At 41.1% G+C, this 18,402-nt stretch overlaps 1 protein-coding gene across 9 annotated transcripts in view; it reads right to left on the bottom strand.

The window, feature by feature from the left end:
• RNF103 (ring finger protein 103) overlaps positions 1 to 14,507 on the bottom strand; it is a 127,503-nt gene extending 112,996 nt beyond the window's left edge. For 5 of the 9 annotated variants that reach the window (XM_060169933.1, XM_060169932.1, XM_060169934.1 and 2 more), the window contains exons 1-3: positions 13,325 to 14,507; positions 10,490 to 10,629; positions 1,747 to 1,862 (exon numbers count right to left, since the gene is read on the bottom strand). In XM_060169933.1, coding sequence (XP_060025916.1) covers positions 1,747 to 1,862; positions 10,490 to 10,629; positions 13,325 to 13,550 — 482 coding nt within the window. In that variant the 5' untranslated portion in view covers positions 13,551 to 14,507. The remainder of the gene's footprint in view (positions 1 to 1,746; positions 1,863 to 10,489; positions 10,630 to 13,324) is intronic. The other 4 variants (XM_060169937.1, XM_060169938.1, XM_060169929.1 and 1 more) reach the window with 3 other exon arrangements.
• Between the last annotated feature and the right edge of the window lie 3,895 nt (positions 14,508 to 18,402).

The raw sequence follows: 18,402 nt of genomic DNA, 5'->3' as shown, positions 1-18,402 counted from the left end.
AATGTATTATTTAGTTTATTCATTAAAAAAATAAGTTCTGAATATTTTTCAATAAATTGGTGATGTTAATACTGACTTTTGGCATTATCTGAAAAAAAAAATCAAAACATCAGAACTATCATTTATTCTGGTATTGCAATCACCAGTGGGAGAGAAAAAGATCTTTCACTTAGACCATCTGGGAATGATGGAATAGGACCAAATGCCACTGTCTTTGGTAAACACAAGACAGAAATAAGAATGATTTCCTTTTCATAAGAACATGAACACTTACGCTATCTTGGACATTTCAACCAAAGGCATTAGAATATGATCAAGGTTCTGTGCTGAAGATGAAAATGGGAGCTTTGTGGGTGAATGAGGAGACTAAATGTGAGTCAGGAGACACAAGTTCCCTTCTTATCCCCAACGTTTAAGAAGTCCTCCTACCACACATCTCAGCCTACACTACAAGTGAGCAAAACAAGAACAGTGAGGAAAATTGAAGCAAACGTAAGCCTGAAGGAGAAGGGCGGGAGAATCTGAGGTGAAGCAGTGGTGGAGGAGGGTTTTCTACAGCGAATGGGTCTCCCATTGTGACCACATATAACGGACGTAGGTAAGCCAGGCGTATCTACCTACATCAGAAACTACCTAACGTGGGGGCTTCTCCATACATATCATATGCCCCGTCCTCAGCACTGAACAGAACATGCTGTACATGCTAATCTTTTTCTTTTAAATTTATTTATTTATTTATTTATATTTGGCTGTGTTGGGTCTTTGCACACAGGCTTCCTCTAGTTGCATTGAGCTGGGGCTACTCATTGTGGTGTGCAGGCTTCTCACTGCAGTGGCTTCTCCTGTTGTGAAGCACGGGCTCTAGGTGCATGGGCTTCCATAGTTGTGGCACGCGGGCTCAGTAGTTGTGGCGCACGGGCTTAGTTGCTCCGTGGCATGTGGGATCTTCCCGGACCAGGGCCCGAACCTGTGGTCCCCTGCACTGGCAGGCAGATTCTTAACCACTGTGCCACCAGGGAAGTCCAACTAATCTTTTATTAAATGTTTACTGAATGGATAATTAAATGAACGAATGAATTCAAGTCATAACTTGGAGGAACTAGAAATTGAAATAAAACGCATTTCAAAGAAGAAACAATGGAATAATGAAACAAGAAATAATGTGACAGACTAAATACTGGAGATGATGACAAAAAGAAAAACAAAAATGCCTGCAAAGATTTTTGTCTGAGAAAATGGAAAAAAAAAATAGTAAAGGACAGAAAAAGAAAAGGTAGAAAGGGCACATGGTTTACTAAAAAAAAAAGATGAATATGAATTTGAATACCAGGTTTAGGGAACAGAGTCTATCTGGGGTACTCGTATGGCAAATGGAAACGAGTGTCAAAATGCAAACGAGAGGTCCGAATTATGAAAGGAGATTTAGATCAGCACAAAGGTGTCACCTAAAGCCATCAATGTACTGAAGTCTCTTTGGGAAGTAAAATTGAAACAAAAAAGACCGAGGACATACTCTAAAGAGTCACCCCGTTAGAAACAACATAGAAGAACCAGACAGAGAGCTCAGAGAGAAAGTAAGTAACTGCCAGTTATCAAAAACTATTAATCAGATACCTGTGTAGCTAACAACGTGCTAAACACGCTAACGAACTTTCAGTTTAAACAGGCTTCTAATACCACTGTCTTTATCACATTAAAAAAATTCTGGTCAGAACTCAAATTCTAAGAATTGCCCAATCAACTTACCTGGGGTCACTGGAACAGTTAAACGTGCCTGTACGTATTCCAAATCTTGACACCTTTTTCACCATTTTCTCCCAGTGGATTTTACCCACCAAAGGACTTCTGTCATTTGCTATAACCTATTCCCCCCAAAAGAAAAACAGATACTTTAATCACCTAAAATGGAGTCAAACCAACCATTTACATCTATAACTTTACTTTTTTTGAAAAACATATTCTGTTCCTAGATCTTGTTTACTACGTCATCATATTATCACTGCAATTCTTGTAAAAGGAGCAACTGTCCAACTGGAAAAGATTTAAAACACTGAATACAGTACATTAAACTCTCACACTCTGTGGTAGTTATGCAGAGGGGGAGTCAAAACCATATTAAAAAGCTAGCCACATTCTCCTCCATGTGGCTTATCCTCTAGAATTAACTTACACAGGAAGAAAATGGCCCTTGGAGTCATTTCTCTGCTCTGAAAAGAAAATTTTAAATAACCCAAATAAAGCTTACTAAAAATTACCACATGTGGGTTCAACGAGTTCAAATTTCACTTTTTAAAAGTGTAATTATGGAGCCAAGAGTCAAACACATGTTTTCTATTAAACTATGCTTGACTAAAACAATATACTACTACTATGGCATTTTTCTTAACAATCACGAAAGGTTCTAACATATTAAAAAATTACCATTAATAAATTCTACATTCTTGAACTTCTAACTTCAAATTTGCAAATAGCTTTCAAACAGTTAGGATTGGGGGAAGAAAAAAAATTTTTTTAAATGTAGATTAACCTTCAAAATATGCAATGACTTTTCTCAGACTTTCTAATTGTTAATACCTTTTCCCTTTATTCCTTATCTTCCTGATTTTAATGAATAGAGATACCAGTAAAAAACAAACAAAAAGTATATATTAAAAACAAAAATAACTAAATGGGAAATTAAAGGAAATCCAAAAGTGTCCTATGTCTTCATGAACCCATCTGTTTGATTTATTTTAAGCCCAGGGTATACAGGCCAAGTTTATTTTCATGAATGCTATATTACTGATACTATTTAATTCAAAATTACAGCACAGTACTCTGGGGGCCTCTAAACTCTCTAGAAGGAAGGGCCATTTTCACATTCACAAAGCCTCCAGGAAGTGAAATCCCAGGTGAGTGTGTGCAATGAGTGCCTGGGAGAGGCAAGAGCTGGTGCAAATACCTCATCTCTGGTCTCTCCACTGGGAAGTCTAACAAATTTCAAGGGCAGCAGGAGGAGAGAAAGTGCATGGTGGTGACAAGTGACTTAAAGTTCATTTTATGTGCCAACAGATTACTGTCCGATAACCTTTGCCATATATCACTGATACTATCATCCTCATACCTACAGAGACACACATAGGTATGTAACACTTTGTAACATAACTTTGAGGCTTAATAAATACATACACAAATATACAATTTAGGCATTGAACAAATGGTTCTGATAGTACTTTTAAGTGAAAATAAATGGCCTTAATGAGGGAGGCACATGTTATTAAAATGCTCAGATGGTTGAGGTAACCAGGAGGAGAGCAATTTGAGGACATGGTCTTAGCAGGTGAAAGTGCTTTCTGAGGAGGTTCACACAGGTTACATTACCCAGTAAGTTCCTAGCTTCCACATTTTTCCATTGTCTAAAAGTACTTTATAAATTTTATCTGAAAAATAAGGGAGATGAAGCAAGGCAGGCTTTTCTCTTCTCTTCTGTTTTTCTTTTCCTACCACTGAAGAGTCAATATGGTAGTTCTTTCTTCCATCAAGTAACCAAAGAAATCTTGAACTTATTTTTCAGATTACTCAGAAGGATTAAGAAATCTCTGTAAAATCATATCGCTATACTCCCTGGTCTTTGCCCTGTTTTTTAAAATAACTCCCCTTTCACTCCTATTTCCTGATCAATGCTGCAAATAGGATTTGGCCCTCAGTCTAGGGGCATCTTTCAGTGAAGATCCTGATCACTGCACAGTCATCCAATGCTAGGAAAGGAAGTAGGAATGAGGGGGTTGTTCCAGGCACCCCTGGTTATAGGACAGACAACAAAAGTGTGTGAAGAGAGGTGGTGAATATCTCTGAGGCAGGTACATGACAATGTTTAACCACAGGGCCTTATTTATTCAGCAAGCTATTCCAACATCTGCTTTGAAGAGTTTAATGATTCCTGACTAAGAGAACCACAAAAAAATGAAAAATCCCTTAGGCAGTGCATGAAAGCATTTTATTTGACTCTTTAGTTATATTTACGCAATTAGAAATTGCTTTATCCAATGTCCTATATAGTTATATTATTCAACTGAAGGTTTAGCATAAATTAAATTTCGTGGAGGCCAAATTAAACAACCACTAAAAATGTTTTAACAAAATAACTCACCTGGCTTGTCACATGGCACAACAAAATACTCTAAGCCTATTACTACTGTGTCACATCAGTAACAGTTTCCAAGTTATAGCTCACATCCAAAAGCATGCACAGTGATTCTGAATGGCATTCACTCTGGTGGTGAAACGGGAAGCATATTCCTCTGCAGTTCACGAAGGATGTTGCATTCTCTGTGGGGAATATTTTCAGAGACTAGAAAAAACTAGATGAAAGTACAGCCTGAGTTCCAAGTCTCAAGTCTGGAACGGACCTGGCAACATAGGCTAGCAGTGAAGCAATCTTTCCATCCTCCTTCCCAGGGTATCCGCCTCTCTAACCACCAACCCTACACTTGCTCACCATTGTTTTCCCTGCAGCTAGCATGATGCCTAAGTCAGGTGGGCACTTACTAAATATTTATGTTGAATTAAACTATTTCAGCTTTTCATGGTTTAGTAACTCATTCTCTTACTTCTGATTATATAGGTTCTCTAAAGGCTCCAAGTTTCCGATATCTGTTATAATGAAAGTCCCTTCCCCAGCAACCTGTCATCTGGGATGTTTTCGGACAAACATTAGCATAACTAGTACCTGGCTATGCCACTGCACATCAATGTTCTTGACCCCAGTCACACACAAAGACTTCCAGTTCAGTGTATTTAAAAATACACTTTTTTCAGAAAAAAAACTACTAGGTTTTTCCTAGTACTAATTTTCCTGGTTTCTACTTTATTGTCTAATAGCTCTTTAGGATCTCTCAAGATGGTGGCGCCATCACGGACCATCTAACTTAGCTGGGAAAGGAAGTCTATGCTAAGAGTTTTTACTGGCCCACACATTTTAGTAAACCAAGCTGTGCGCTGTCTCAGGCGCAGACTGTAGGTTATTCGTCTTCTTTGCCCTTATCACAGGTGCAGCTGGCACACATCAGATTTCAATAAATATTTGTTGGATGGTTGGATGAATGGATGAAACCAGTGGTTTGCTGGTAAATGTTTAACAACTAGCTGTCTAGAAGAAAACAGAAGCTCTGATTCCTACCATTTACTTATTTCCTTGGTGTAAATACTCCCACATGGTTGATTTCAAGTTACCAACGTGACATCTCTAACTGTGGAGTTGGAAAGGGATGTTAACAATCGCCCCTCATGAAGCAGTTTGAGCTGGCTCCAGCACAGCACTGGAAGGAACTGAGTTGGACAGTGTGAGAGGCTAAGTTGCCATGTTTTCTGATGTCAGTCTTGTGTAGTCCAGTTAAACGTACAAAGAAAAACTGGGCCTCAGGTTATTGCTTACTCCCTTCCACATGTGTTACACTGGTATAAGAAAAAACCCACACACTTCCGCCTATTTTTTAGAGGTGGGTTTTATTACTAATCAGAACATCTGTCATTTCCCTTTTAATATTGTTAATCCCCATACAACAACATGGAGGCTAAATTAAATAACATAACTCAATATAAAAGGAGTGTAGAGCTAAAATGTTTTTCTGCATCTCTCAATATTTCATTGGAACAGCGAGTTTCTACTTTCAAAATCATAGACCACAGGGACTTCCCCAGAGGTCCAGTGGTTAAGACTCTGCGATTCCACTGCAGGGGGCATGGGTTCGATCCCCAGTCAGGGAACTAAGATCCTGCATGCTGCATGGCATGGCCAAAAAAAAAAAAAATCACAGACCAACCTAAATATATATATGCAAATTGTATAAAATCATTAAAAGTGAAGATGAGTAATTGACAAAAACAAAATTCAACAGCATTTAATTATTTCTTTGGTAGCCTCACTAGCTTTCTTTGAGTAAACACAAATAAAAGCTCTTCACCAATACAAAATAAAGGATAAGATGGCTTGCCAAGTATTTCACCTTTAGCATAGTGTCAAGAGAGGAATAAATAACTTAGAACCTCCCTGAACAAAACTACTGTCTAGGAGTAAAAAATAAACAAGTTTTAAAACAGCTAGTAACTCTTTTCAGCCAAACAGGAACTGTATTAACATAATACTTCAGTAAATATTGACCTAAAGCTTTTCACTGCTACCTCAATTCCACTGATGTTAAATTCCTTATAATGTGACAAAGCCAGCAGAGAACAGATAGCACAGTCCCTCATTGAACTTCTTTGAACAAAAGTCAAAATGTAGAAATAGAAATGTTAAGATAAGGATAAATCCGTAAAATCCACAACGTACACTAACTTTTCCATTTCAAAAGCCTATCTACTGGGACTTCCCTGGTGGCACAGTGGTTAAGAATCCACCTGCCAATGCAGGGGACACGGGTTCAATTCCTGGTCTGGGAAGATCTCACATGCTGTGGAGCAACTAACCCATGCACCATAACTACCGAGCCTGCGATCTAAGGCCTGTGTGCCGCAACTACTGAGCCCGCGTGCTGCAACCACTGAAGCCCTCGCGTCTAGAGCCCATGCTCCACAACAAGAGAAGCCACCACAATGAGAAGCCCACGCACCGCAGCGAAGAGTAGCCCCTGCTCACCACAATTAGAGAAAGCCTGCGTACAGCAACGAAGACCCAACACGGCCAAAAAAAAAAGGCCTGACCAAGAATCTTTTGAAAGAAAAGTAACTTCTATTTGTGAGGCTAAAAAGATTGGTAGGCAGCAGAATCAAAGAATCCACAAAACTGTAAATAAAGAGCTAATGAAAGATATGAGGTCAGGTTAGGAACAAAGCAGGAAAACTTAGAATGTTAGAAAGAAGTGATAGAAAAAAGATGACTTGGTTCTTTCATGGATTACACAGTGTATTGTTGCTAAAGATGTCCCATATGTGTTGCTGCCTTAGAAACTAAAATTAGTTCTTTCCACCTCATATTACAGAGAACACAGGAGAGACATGAAAAAGCTTCACATGAAAAGAAGTGTGCTAACACTCTGCTTTAATGTAAGGATAATTCATGAGCAGTAATACATCTTACAACAGTTAGGAGAAAGATATGAAGACCATTAACATGTATTATTCAGAAAATAAACTCATGAGTTACCGAGAAGATAGAAATCATAAGGGATATAGGATGAATTAATTAAATTATAGAAATTCATGTTTCCTTTTGTAGTGTCAGTCCACATGCAGTGTCACCAAAAAAGATAATCAACCTGGATTATCTTTTATTATTACCAACCCATTCCAGAAAAATAATGAACTGACCAAGTGATAGAATAGCTAAGTCATATACCCATTTATTAAAGTCACATTTTCCCCAAATCAGTAAATCTAGACATCCTTTCAATGACATATAAAGTCTAAAGTGCTAATTATCAGTTATATGCTACCTGAGAGTTAGGTATTCATCTGAGAGTATAATTCATCTGAGTAAGAAAATGATATTGGAAACCTGGGAGAAAAAGAGGAAAGAACTTTGATGTGCTTAAATATTTCTTATCCAGGATACCTAAAATAAATGCAATATGAAGAAGATTGAATTGTTTGGGATCTATGCATCCTCACAGATTAAAAAAAATGACAATGATAGAGCAAACTGAAATGAGTCAGCTTCTTTTAAAACAAATAGAAAAGAATGATAATTCAAACTGTTAAAAACTGAATTCTTGGGCTTCCCTGGTGGCACAGTGGTTGAGAATCTGCCTGCTAATGCAGGGGACACAGGTTTGGCCCTGGTCTGGGAGAATCCCACATGCCGCGGAGCAACTGGGCCCGTGGGCCACAATTACTGAGCCTGCGCGTCTGGAGCCTGTGCTCCGCAACAAGAGAGGCCGTGACAGTGAGAGGCCCGCGCACCGCGATGAAGAGTGGCCCCCGCTTGCCACAACTAGAGAAAGCCCTTGCACAGAAACGAAGACCCAACACAGCAAAAATAAATAAAATAAATTAATAAACTCCTACCCCAACATCTAAAAAAAAACAAAACTGAATTCTTGAATGTTATCCTTCACAAGAAATGAGATAAATATAATCTGAGTTGAAAGAATGACAAGCAACTGAGAGTATTTCTCTTCTGTTTTGAGAAGATATTTTCAATTAAGAAACAAAACAACATGGCCCTCTCTTAGGAGCTTAAACCAAAGTGTCTGTGCTGATTAGCTTAGCTAGCGAGTTCAGAGTGCTGAAGGCACTGTGACTGAGGTTTCGATCTTAATCTTCTCAGTTGCCCTGCCAGAGACTGTTCTTCCAACCCAAGCCAGCCATTTGACAGATGTAAGCCACTGGCCCGAGGGAACACAAGCCAGACAGTGGTGATCAGTGCAAATCTTGAAGGTCACTGGAAAAATTGTGTCTTACTGCACCATTCACTATTGATGCCTATGAAGTTTAAAAAAACATTTTCAGAGAAAAATAATTCCGTGATTAGAATTTATAATGTTTACATTCACTACCATTCGTTACTTGTTCTTCTCTTCATTCAAGTATCACCTTATCAGGGAATTCTTTGCCACTCTCTTGTCTCCTTACCCTGCTTATTTTTCTTCTTAGCACTTTCCACTAACTAATGTTATATTAAATATTTATTTAGTTAGTGCCTCCCTCTCCCAACTGGAATGTGAGCTGCCTGAAAGAGCAAGGACTTAGCCTGTTGTATGCTCCTGGTATATCTCCAGAGCCTGGTGTACAATTAACTGCTGAATAAACTGTATGAATTTTGTAACTTCTTAAGGGAGTTTAATCCATGCTTACCTTTAATATGACATAGAAAAACAGTAGATCATTTATAAGCCAAGACTATAATGCTAATTAGTGAAGCAGAGTGTGTTCGTAGTCTATAGGCAGCACTCTATATACCAAAAGAATTTCCAGACTTTTGACACAGCTTTTTCCAACTTTGGAAGGTGTTCAGCATCTTTACCATTCATCTCTATGGGACCGTTCAATGTGTGGACAAACATGAGATATAGGACACAGGGCAGTGGGACTGGCTATTCAGTTCAATCTCAGGAATAAAACTGAAGTTACCAAAACCATAAAGTCTTTCTCGATCAAACTATCAGAAATAAATATCTGGGAAAAGAAATAGAATAACTATTTATAAATTAGGGCTTTAAAGATGCTACAGTTTATTTTTTCAATACCAATAATTTAACACACAAATAAAGTAGAATTTGATGGATAATGTATAGACAATACCCATACCCTCCTCCCAGTTTCTCTGTTTGCTAGACTTAAAAAATGCGGAATTAGATTATCTGGAGGGTAAAAGGTCAAACACAATAGGAAGGTTGCAAGTAAAGGAAAGGTCATGGATATCCAATGCAATCACCTGAAGAATTCCCAAATGTCAACCCGTTAGCCCAGTGGACTATAGTACTATTCTATCTTCTTTAGGTGTATATGTATTTATTTGAGGCCATGTGCTACAGAAAATCTATCTATCCACAATCATATTGCAAATCACTGACAGGACCAGATCTGCAAATAAGGTGTCTGGACTCAATAGCTTTTTCTACCCTATTCTGCGGTCATTGTTCTCAGGAAGAAATATGAAGCAGCAATTGTTTTGTTTTTTATGTCCTGAATCAAACTTTGCCAACCCCAATGTGAAATAACAAGAACACTGGACAAGAAATGAGGGGGTTTGGGATTTGATTCTGGTTCAATAATCATAATTTTAGCTGAATTCATGTTGTTAATTTACTTAATATGTTACTTTAAGTGAACTTATATTTTAAAAAATTTAAATAACTTTAGACTTTCCCTAAGCAAATTTATGAAATTCCATGTTCAATATAATATTGATTTTTCTAATTTACATAAAAATACACAAATGATAATGTGTGTCCACTCATTTACCATGAGTGGCACATAAACCACACTTTGGGAAGAACAAAAGATGATTTTTAAGGCCCTTCATAGCTCTCAAATTCTAATATGCTAATTAAATCTACAGTTTTGATAGCATAAGAGCTAGGGTTTAAAATTATAATCTCATCAATTTCATGAGCAAAGTAATAAGTTCCCCCACCATTCCCCACAATAGTTCTTCCTCTATAGGCGCAAAGTTGGCTATAGTTCTTTCTTTAGAAACAAAAATGATGAATTAAAAACTGAATTAAAAACTGGAGTTAACAAAAGCTGAGAGAAACAGTACAAATCACTAAATAAAAGGAATATATATGTGTTTCTTACTTTATAATGCAGATCCAACAACTAAAATGGATTTGCTTCTGCTGATTCTTAACAAAACAGTCAACCCTCTTTTCCTGACACTTCCCTTCCCCCACTCTTTAATTAATTTTCATTTTTGTTGGTCTGCAAAACCTCTTTAAGGGGACAGTGGAGCCTCCCTATGAGAAGTGAGTTATGTCTAAGAAACATGACACAAGTACACAGAAGTGTCACCAGCTGGTGACTACTATTTTGGTAAAAATAATTTCACTTCTATCACTGTTTCTAATACCTGAACCAGCCAGATGCCATCTTTTGTGTCTTCTACAAGCTCATAGAAGTGCATTTCACCACTGAAATTGGTACTAGAAACAGATTCAGACGCTTCTTCTTCTTTGAGTGCAGAATAAAGCTCACCTTCCATCAGGTCACCTGAAGAAAAGAAAAAATAACACTAATAAGACTGCAAAAATCTCATGTTCCCAACTTCAATGATAAATTCTATTTTATACTGTTAAAAAATTATGTCACTGTACTTTCATTGCACTCTACAGAAGAGTAGAACCTGAATACACCTATTTAAGATTCATACATTTAGTAAATATGTAAGAAGAACCTTCTATGTGTCAGGCAAAAGTGAACAAAACAGATAAAAATCCATCTCCTGATGGAGTTTATATTCTAGTGGCATCATCACATAATTTATTAGGAAATTACTGAATTTATGCCAGCCACAAAAGCCATCACAATATTATTCAGCTTTTGTCCAGGCATCAAATAATTTTTAAACAGTATGATTTATATACTTTTTTTTTTTTTTTTGCGGTATGCGGGCCTCTCACTGTTGTGGCCCCTCCCGCTGCGGAGCACAGGCTCCGGACGCGCAGGCTCAGCGGCCATGGCTCACGGGCCCAGCTGCGGAGCACAGGCTCCGGACGCGCAGGCTCAGCGGCCATGGCTCACGGGCCCAGCCACTCCGCGGCACGTGGGATCCTCCCGGACCGGAGCACGAGCCCGTGTCCCCTGCATCGGCAGGCGGACTCTCAACCACTGCGCCACCAGGGAAGCCCAATATATACTTCTGACTGACAAGAATTAGAAATGGGTTTACAAAATTTGCTATCACCACCTGCGTAACATAGCAACAGGGCTTACATGACTTGGAGGTTAGATACAAAAGATTACCTATAAGAACAAATTCCATATTCATACACAAACTTACAGTGTAAATTTACACTTTGTATCATCAAATAAAAAGTAAAGAAAAACACGTCAAATTATTTTAACTTTTGTCTTAAATGTTAACAATGCAAAAACAAGCATTGTATCACGACAGCAGCAAAACCATCCACAACAAATATTTAAATTATTAAGTTAAATTGCTATACCAAGACCTCTCTGCTATAAAATGTGTGATCTGAGTCATATTTTTGTGAGCTGTGTGTATTCTTTAAATATTATGTGCACTCCTTGTACACTCAAAGTTACAAGTATTTTTAGGCCCAGAGGAAGGCAACACTAAATAAAAGTCTCAAGAAAAAAAATGTGGTATCAAATTACTTTACCATGAAAAATGATTTGGCTTGGGCAGTTAAGGTACTTTTCACTTCTAAACCTAGAAAGTTTATTTATTAGAGATCTTCTACTTTACTTTATTCCCCCTACCCTACATGCCAGCCATGGTAGTAATAAGTCACCATAAACCAGTCAGTAAACAAGAGGCATAATTTTATGCAAATAACACACAATTTTATGTTTTCTCTAAAGAAAAATGCATCACTTTTACAGAGAGTGTTCCCTCCTCTATCCCAGTAGTGATCTTAACCTTAATCTGCAAATACCTGAGTGCTCAAGTCCTCTGGAGTTAGGATTCTTGTCTATCATACTACATGGCTATAAGATACTAAATAAGGAAAAAAAATTGTCTTGTAAAAGACACAGCTGACAGATATACTTGAAACAACAAAAAAAGACAACTATCAGTTTCAATTGCTTCCTACAGCAACCCAGAATGCCCTTCTCAAATTACAGTACGTTCCCCTTCCAGGAAGTGTATCTAAACCAAGATATATTTTGTCCAGGGGTGAAAAAAATTAAGCCCATTTCTCACCCAATCCTACCCCCAAACCAACAGTTATTGAAAATGCATTCTTTAAGATGTTAAATATCTCTTAGCTCAATTCTATCAATATGTCTCAACCCATTTAAGCGGATGCAGCCCCTGTGGCACAGAAGGGAAAAAGTAGTTTACACCCAGGATATAAGAATTCAAAAAAAAATCCTTACAGAAATATAAACTCTTTCGAAACAAACAAGATAGGCATTCACAAAAAATATTCACCTTATTTTCACCAAATTTAAAGTATGAAAAGCTAATACTGTGCCCTGTACACTTTCTCTATATTTAAACTCATTATTTAAAATTTAAATCTTAGAAAAAATTTTTTCTATTTAATTTTGTATCTATATGACGTGATGGATGTCCACTAAACTTCCTGTGATAACCATTTCATGATGTACGTAAATCAAATCATCATGCTGTACACCTTAAACTTGTACAGTGCTGCAAGTCAACTATATCTCAATAAATCTGGAAGAAAAAATAAAATATAAAACAAAATAAAATTTAAATCCTAGGCCTAAATGCCTCTTTGATATTAAGTATTCCAATGATGTTTTTCCCCTCCGGGTAACTTGTTATTACTAGGGTGACAAATGCTGCTATCTACAGAGAACGTTTTGGGGTTTTTCTTGTATACTTATGAATTTCAACTGACAAATAATGCTTTCCAATTTGTTTGTAACTGGTTGACATTTCCGAAATTTGAGAAAAACACTCAATTTAGTAAACAACACTAAGAAGCTGCACTTTAAACTGTTATTTTAAAATAACCTTAGGAAGACACACCAACACCCCTACAAATAATTCCAGCCCAGGCCCCTTCCAAAAACTGGGATTTACTTTTTTTTTGGTAGAAAACCTGGACAAAGGAAACCCGGGCAGCTCTGGAAGTAGTCTGCTTAACCCTTCCAGGTACCGCCTCATTCTGAGGGACCACCAGGTACGAGGAAGTACGGGTCGTCCCCTCCTCCGAGTGGAGGGGACCCTCGGGGAGCCGATACTCGCCTGACTTTTCCACCAGTTCCCGGACATCCTTCTTCTCGGGCAACCCCGAGTACCCCAGTCCCCGGCACTCCAGAATGGTCTTCAGCTTCTTGAAGCTCAGCGCCACCGGATCCACCAGCTGGGTGGCAAAGATGCCAGTTTCGTACCACACAATGGCCTCAAAAAACCTGGCCAGGACGAACAGGACCAGAAAATAGAGGAGCAAGAAAAAAAGCTTCAGCCACATCTTCCCCTGCGTCTTCGCTCTTTTCAGAGAGCTCAGAACACGGAGGAGAGGAGGGGAGACTGGGGGAGTGTGGGCGAGGGCACCAGCCTGGCGTGGGGTACGGCGCCCGCCGCCGTCACTGCGGGGCCATCCCCGGCGGGAGGCAGGTGGACTGTGCGGGGGTGAGGAACAGACCAGGAGGGGCAGAGGCGCAGAGCCTCGCGCGGGGCCTTCCAGTCAAGAGGCGAGAAAAATAAAGGGGGAAAAAATTTAAAAGTCCACCCATTAAACCCCGAAAGGAGAGAGGCGCGGGGAGACCCCGCGGGTAAGAACAAGATGAGGGCCGATTCCGCCGGCGGGGGGCACTGGGATGTGGCGGGGTCGGCCTTCTAGCACCGTAATCTCAACGGAGGAGGGGGGAGGCCAAAAAAATCATTTAGATTCACAAAGGAAGAGGGGGCCGGGCTGCAGGCTGGGGCCAGAGGGGCGGCGGTCCCGGGAGGCTGTTGGAGTCGGCCGGGCTGAGGCCGGGCTCCCGCGGCGGCAGTCAGGAGGGTGCGGTGCTCGGCGGGGCCAGGCCCGGGGCCCAGCGCGGGGAGGACCGGCCGCTGCAGCGCCGCGCCCGGCGCCCAGGCCCCAGGCCCCGCCGGCCGCGAAGGCTCCACGAGAAGCGCGGCGGGGAACGGCGGCGGCGGCGAGTGCAGGTTCGCTCAGGCCGGCGGGCGGCGCCTTTCAGGCTGGCGGGCACCGCGGCCCGGCCCAGGAGGGGGCGTCGCAGTCTCTGCAGAGGGAAATGGGGCGCGCGAGGCGACGGTCCCGGAGAAAAAACGCAAAAATAGGCCCGAGACGTCTCCCCGGGGCGGCTCTCTGGCTGCCTCCTGGTCACGCAGCGCTCGCCCCGCTCGGATGGGCGGCGCGGGTTCCGGCCGCCGTCCCCGACGACCCCTCCCCCGCGCGAGGCCGCTGCCGTCGCCTCCGGACTAGAGGATCCTCGGCGGCCACGGCCCAAACCGAGACATAACAACTGACGTCGGCTGCGGGGCGGGGCCTCGGGCGGGGCCACAAGGGGAGCGCCCGCCGGGCGGCGGTGGGGAGGGGAGGGGAAGGGGAAGGAAGGGGACGCCCAAGCCTGGGGGCGGGAGAGCGGCGCGGAGGCGCAGCCTTGACGCGGTACCTTCTGCGCTCCCGAAGTTGCCTCTCCAGTGTCTCCTCCTCTCTCTTTCCTTTTGCCCTGCAGATGTTTAGTAAGTGATTTTGTCTGAGGGTTGCAGTTAGGACTGTGTCGCTTTGTGTGTTTTTTGGTAAAAATGGGGCAGTTAATCATCCTCTTAAGTAAAAATAAGAGTACGTGTATGCCAGGTCCCGGTTAACTGCGAAAATTTTGGCGCAGTTGATTTGAGATGGTAGAAGGCGAAACCCAGAAAACAATGATTTTCCATCTCTAGGTGAGAATGTAGTAGTTTGCGCATTTCTGTGTTGAAGGAGATTTGGTCAAAGGGGGAGGCAGAACTAGGCTCACCCGTCCCTGCCCGTTACAAAGGCCTCACCACACCCCCTCCTCACCCGTCGCAGTTTCAGTCTCAGGGGCGTTATAAGCCAGGTATCGAAATGCTGAGTTCCCAGGGCAAAGGTTGTTGAGTGTGGATATGTCCCAGTGCAAATTTTCCGTGCGTTTTCTTTCATTACCCTCGCTGAGTGGGGCACCGCCAGCAAGAGGAACTTACATAAATTGAGTAACGTGGGTGAGCACGCAGTACGCGGTTCTGTATTTATTTAACCCCGGTAGAGCATAGTCTTCCTGTCGATCTCTGTGCCAATCTTGAAGGAGAAGGGGATTGCATACATAAAATAAACAAGGCTGGCTTCTACCAGACCCCTTGATGAGGAAGAAGAAGACCCAGAAATTACAAGAGAAACGTTAGCCATTGTGCAAAGCTGTCAAATGTCCTGAACTAGGGGTGAAAGTTGTAGCGAGAAAATGGGTGTGATCCTCACGCTTGGAACAAATGAGGAATGGAAAGCAAAGAATGGACCGTGAGAATGTAGCCTCAGAGTGGTACCCTTTTAGAATAAAGCAAACAAAGGCATTTCAGTGTCCAGCTAGTGGAGGATTATTTAGCGGGGATGGGCCCAGGGACGAGGGAGAAAGAATCAGAGGAGGAGGTGTAGGAATGTACAACCGGCTCTTGGCCTCTGCGTGTGTGTCTTAACTAGCGTCAATGTGGCTTTGTTTCCAGGGCTGGCAGATCAACGTGGGAGGCTGTATTAAACATTCTAAAACGCTTGGTTCTGAAATTTCAGAATCCTTGGGCATGTCACAGTGATGCTGTTACTGGGTGATATTGCTCTTCAAACCTTGACATATAAAGTGATGTCCTTCACCTCAAAGAAATGTACTCACTGGAGAGGAAAGAGTGCAAGAAGGGCAGGTGGGGAAAATTGGGGTGGCTGAGGATGGAACCAGCCAGGCCAGAGTTTCAAATTGGAAAAATATTATAGAAGGGACTGGAAAGGAGTTACTAAAGAACACTTTGGACATTTCTTGTTTGTCTTAACTGCCTCCCATCCTCAACACCCTGGATTTGTTCCTCAAGGTTAAAACACTTAGGAAAGATTACAGCACTGATAAAGGAACACGCAGGGTTGGTGGGAAATAGGGATATGGACATTTACATCCTCTATTGATGGGAATGTACAACCTTTCAGGAGAGCAATTTACAGCGCGAGTTAGAAGGCCCCCTGAAATATATGCTCTTTGGCACAGTGATCTCACTTCAGGGAACTTATCCTGAGGAAAGGATAGAATGTGTGCACAAAGATGCATGTGCAGAGTTTTGTTATTATTGTAAAGTTAATAATAGAAAAAGAGAGAAAAAAAGGGAAAACCCAGGTGAACTATTAGGCAGCTACTAAAAAGAAAGATAACTGTATGCATCTTTATGTGATGGGATTTAGATGATTTAATTTTTTTCTCTTGTGCTTTATCTCTATTCTTTTTCTGAAGTAATCATACATTATTTTTGTAATTTAAAATTGTGTTTTAAAACATAAAACAGGGACTTCCCTGGTGGTCCAGTGGGTAAGACTCCGTGCTCCCAATGCAGGGGGCCCAGGATTGATCCCTGGTCGGGGAACTAGATCCCGCATGCATGCCACAACTAAGAGTCAGCATGCTGCAACTAAAGATCCCACGTGCAGCAGCTAAGACCCAGTACAGCCAAAATAAATAAGTAAATAAATATTAAAAAACAAACAACAAAAAAAAAACCCCACTAGAACTGCTGCCCTCGTCTTGAGGTTTAGCAGCAGGGATTCATCCTCCAGGACTCTAAGGGAGGTGTGGGCTGTCCTCCCATGAGGATGATTTCAGTTTCCACTATGCCTAACTGGGCAGATTAATTAGAATTTCTGTTCCAAGACCAGGATGACAAAAGGATGTTTGAAATATTTATCGTTTTTCATAATCTGTTTTTCTAACAGCTAGGCTGCTAATCTGGGTTCAGAATCTCAGATTCTGTTCATTTGTGGGATGATTTAAATGCCTTATCATTTGATATTGTGGCAAGAGCATGGGACCCATAATTGGAGGGGCTGGTCCAGTGTAGATTAGTATCTACTAGCTGTGTCACCTTGCTAAGAAGTCACAAGACCGCTGTGAACCTCATTTTTATCACCTATAAAATGGGAAAGGCTGCTTACCTCATGAAGCTGTTGTAAAGATTAAATGAGGTAGTGAATGTAAAAAGTGCTTTGAAACAAACATACTGCTTGTATTTAATTTAAAATAAAGAATTAATTTTAGAGGAAAAGAAAGTCAATGCCTTTGGTTGAGCTGGATGAAACAAGGTTATTTAACTTAGGGTCCAAAGAGCCCTCCCTTCTTATTTTTATTAAAGTATTTACCCATATCAAGTAACACTCCAAGGCTTCAAAATTGGGACAATTTTGAGAGTGGAAGGGGCAACGGTAACAAAATTATGCCAGACTATCTAGGATAAATTGGGACTGTCCCAGACAAACCCTACTTATAAAAAACAGATCCTCTGCTTGTCCCTACCCACTCTGATTCCCATTCCTCAGAGGCAACTGCCTTCAATTCTATTAAGTATTTTTCTCATGTTTACTTCTGTATTTCTTAATAATAGGTTTTTACTGCTCTTCTTGATTTTTCCATTTTATACATTATCTATTGATTTCTTACCATGGAAGATGAGGAATGATCTCTTTGACACCCTTCATTCACACACCATTTCTCGCCCCTCGTTCCCAACGCGATTATATTACATATTCACTTTTATATTAATGTGTCCATATAAATCTTGTTCATGACTGAACCACATCATTTATATTTCCTTTCTTGTGCAATTGTTCATTTTTCCTGGAGTTAATAATTAACTCAAATTTTGGTTTGTTCTATTTTCTAGGGCGCTGTCCACTTATTCATTCCCAAACTCTCTGTCTGAACTATCAAATTACTCAGATGGCTAATCTATCAATTCCATGTTTTATTGGAAATAAACCTGTCCTTGGTCCTCCTGCTCTAGGCTAGACTTGTTACCCTGCAGACCAATTACATAGCTATTGTAATAGCTATGTAGTCATTCCAGGACTACCCTTCACTTCTCATCCATGTTGGATCCTGTTTTTTTTTTTTTTTTTTTTTGCGGTACGCGGGCCTCTCGCTGTTGTGGCCTCTCCCGTTGCGGAGCACAAGCTCCGGACGCGCAGGCTCAGCGGCCATGGCTCACGGGCCCAGCCGCTCCGCGGCATGTGGGATCTTCCCGGACCAGGGCACGAACCCGCGTCCCCTGCATCGGCAGGCGGACTCTCAACCACTGCGCCACCAGGGAAGCCCGATTCTGTTTTTTTGATC

The sequence above is a fragment of the Lagenorhynchus albirostris genome, chromosome 13 (genome assembly GCF_949774975.1).
Source record: "Lagenorhynchus albirostris chromosome 13, mLagAlb1.1, whole genome shotgun sequence".
NCBI lineage: Eukaryota > Metazoa > Chordata > Mammalia > Artiodactyla > Delphinidae > Lagenorhynchus > Lagenorhynchus albirostris.
This window is presented reverse-complemented; position numbering and strand designations above follow the sequence as displayed.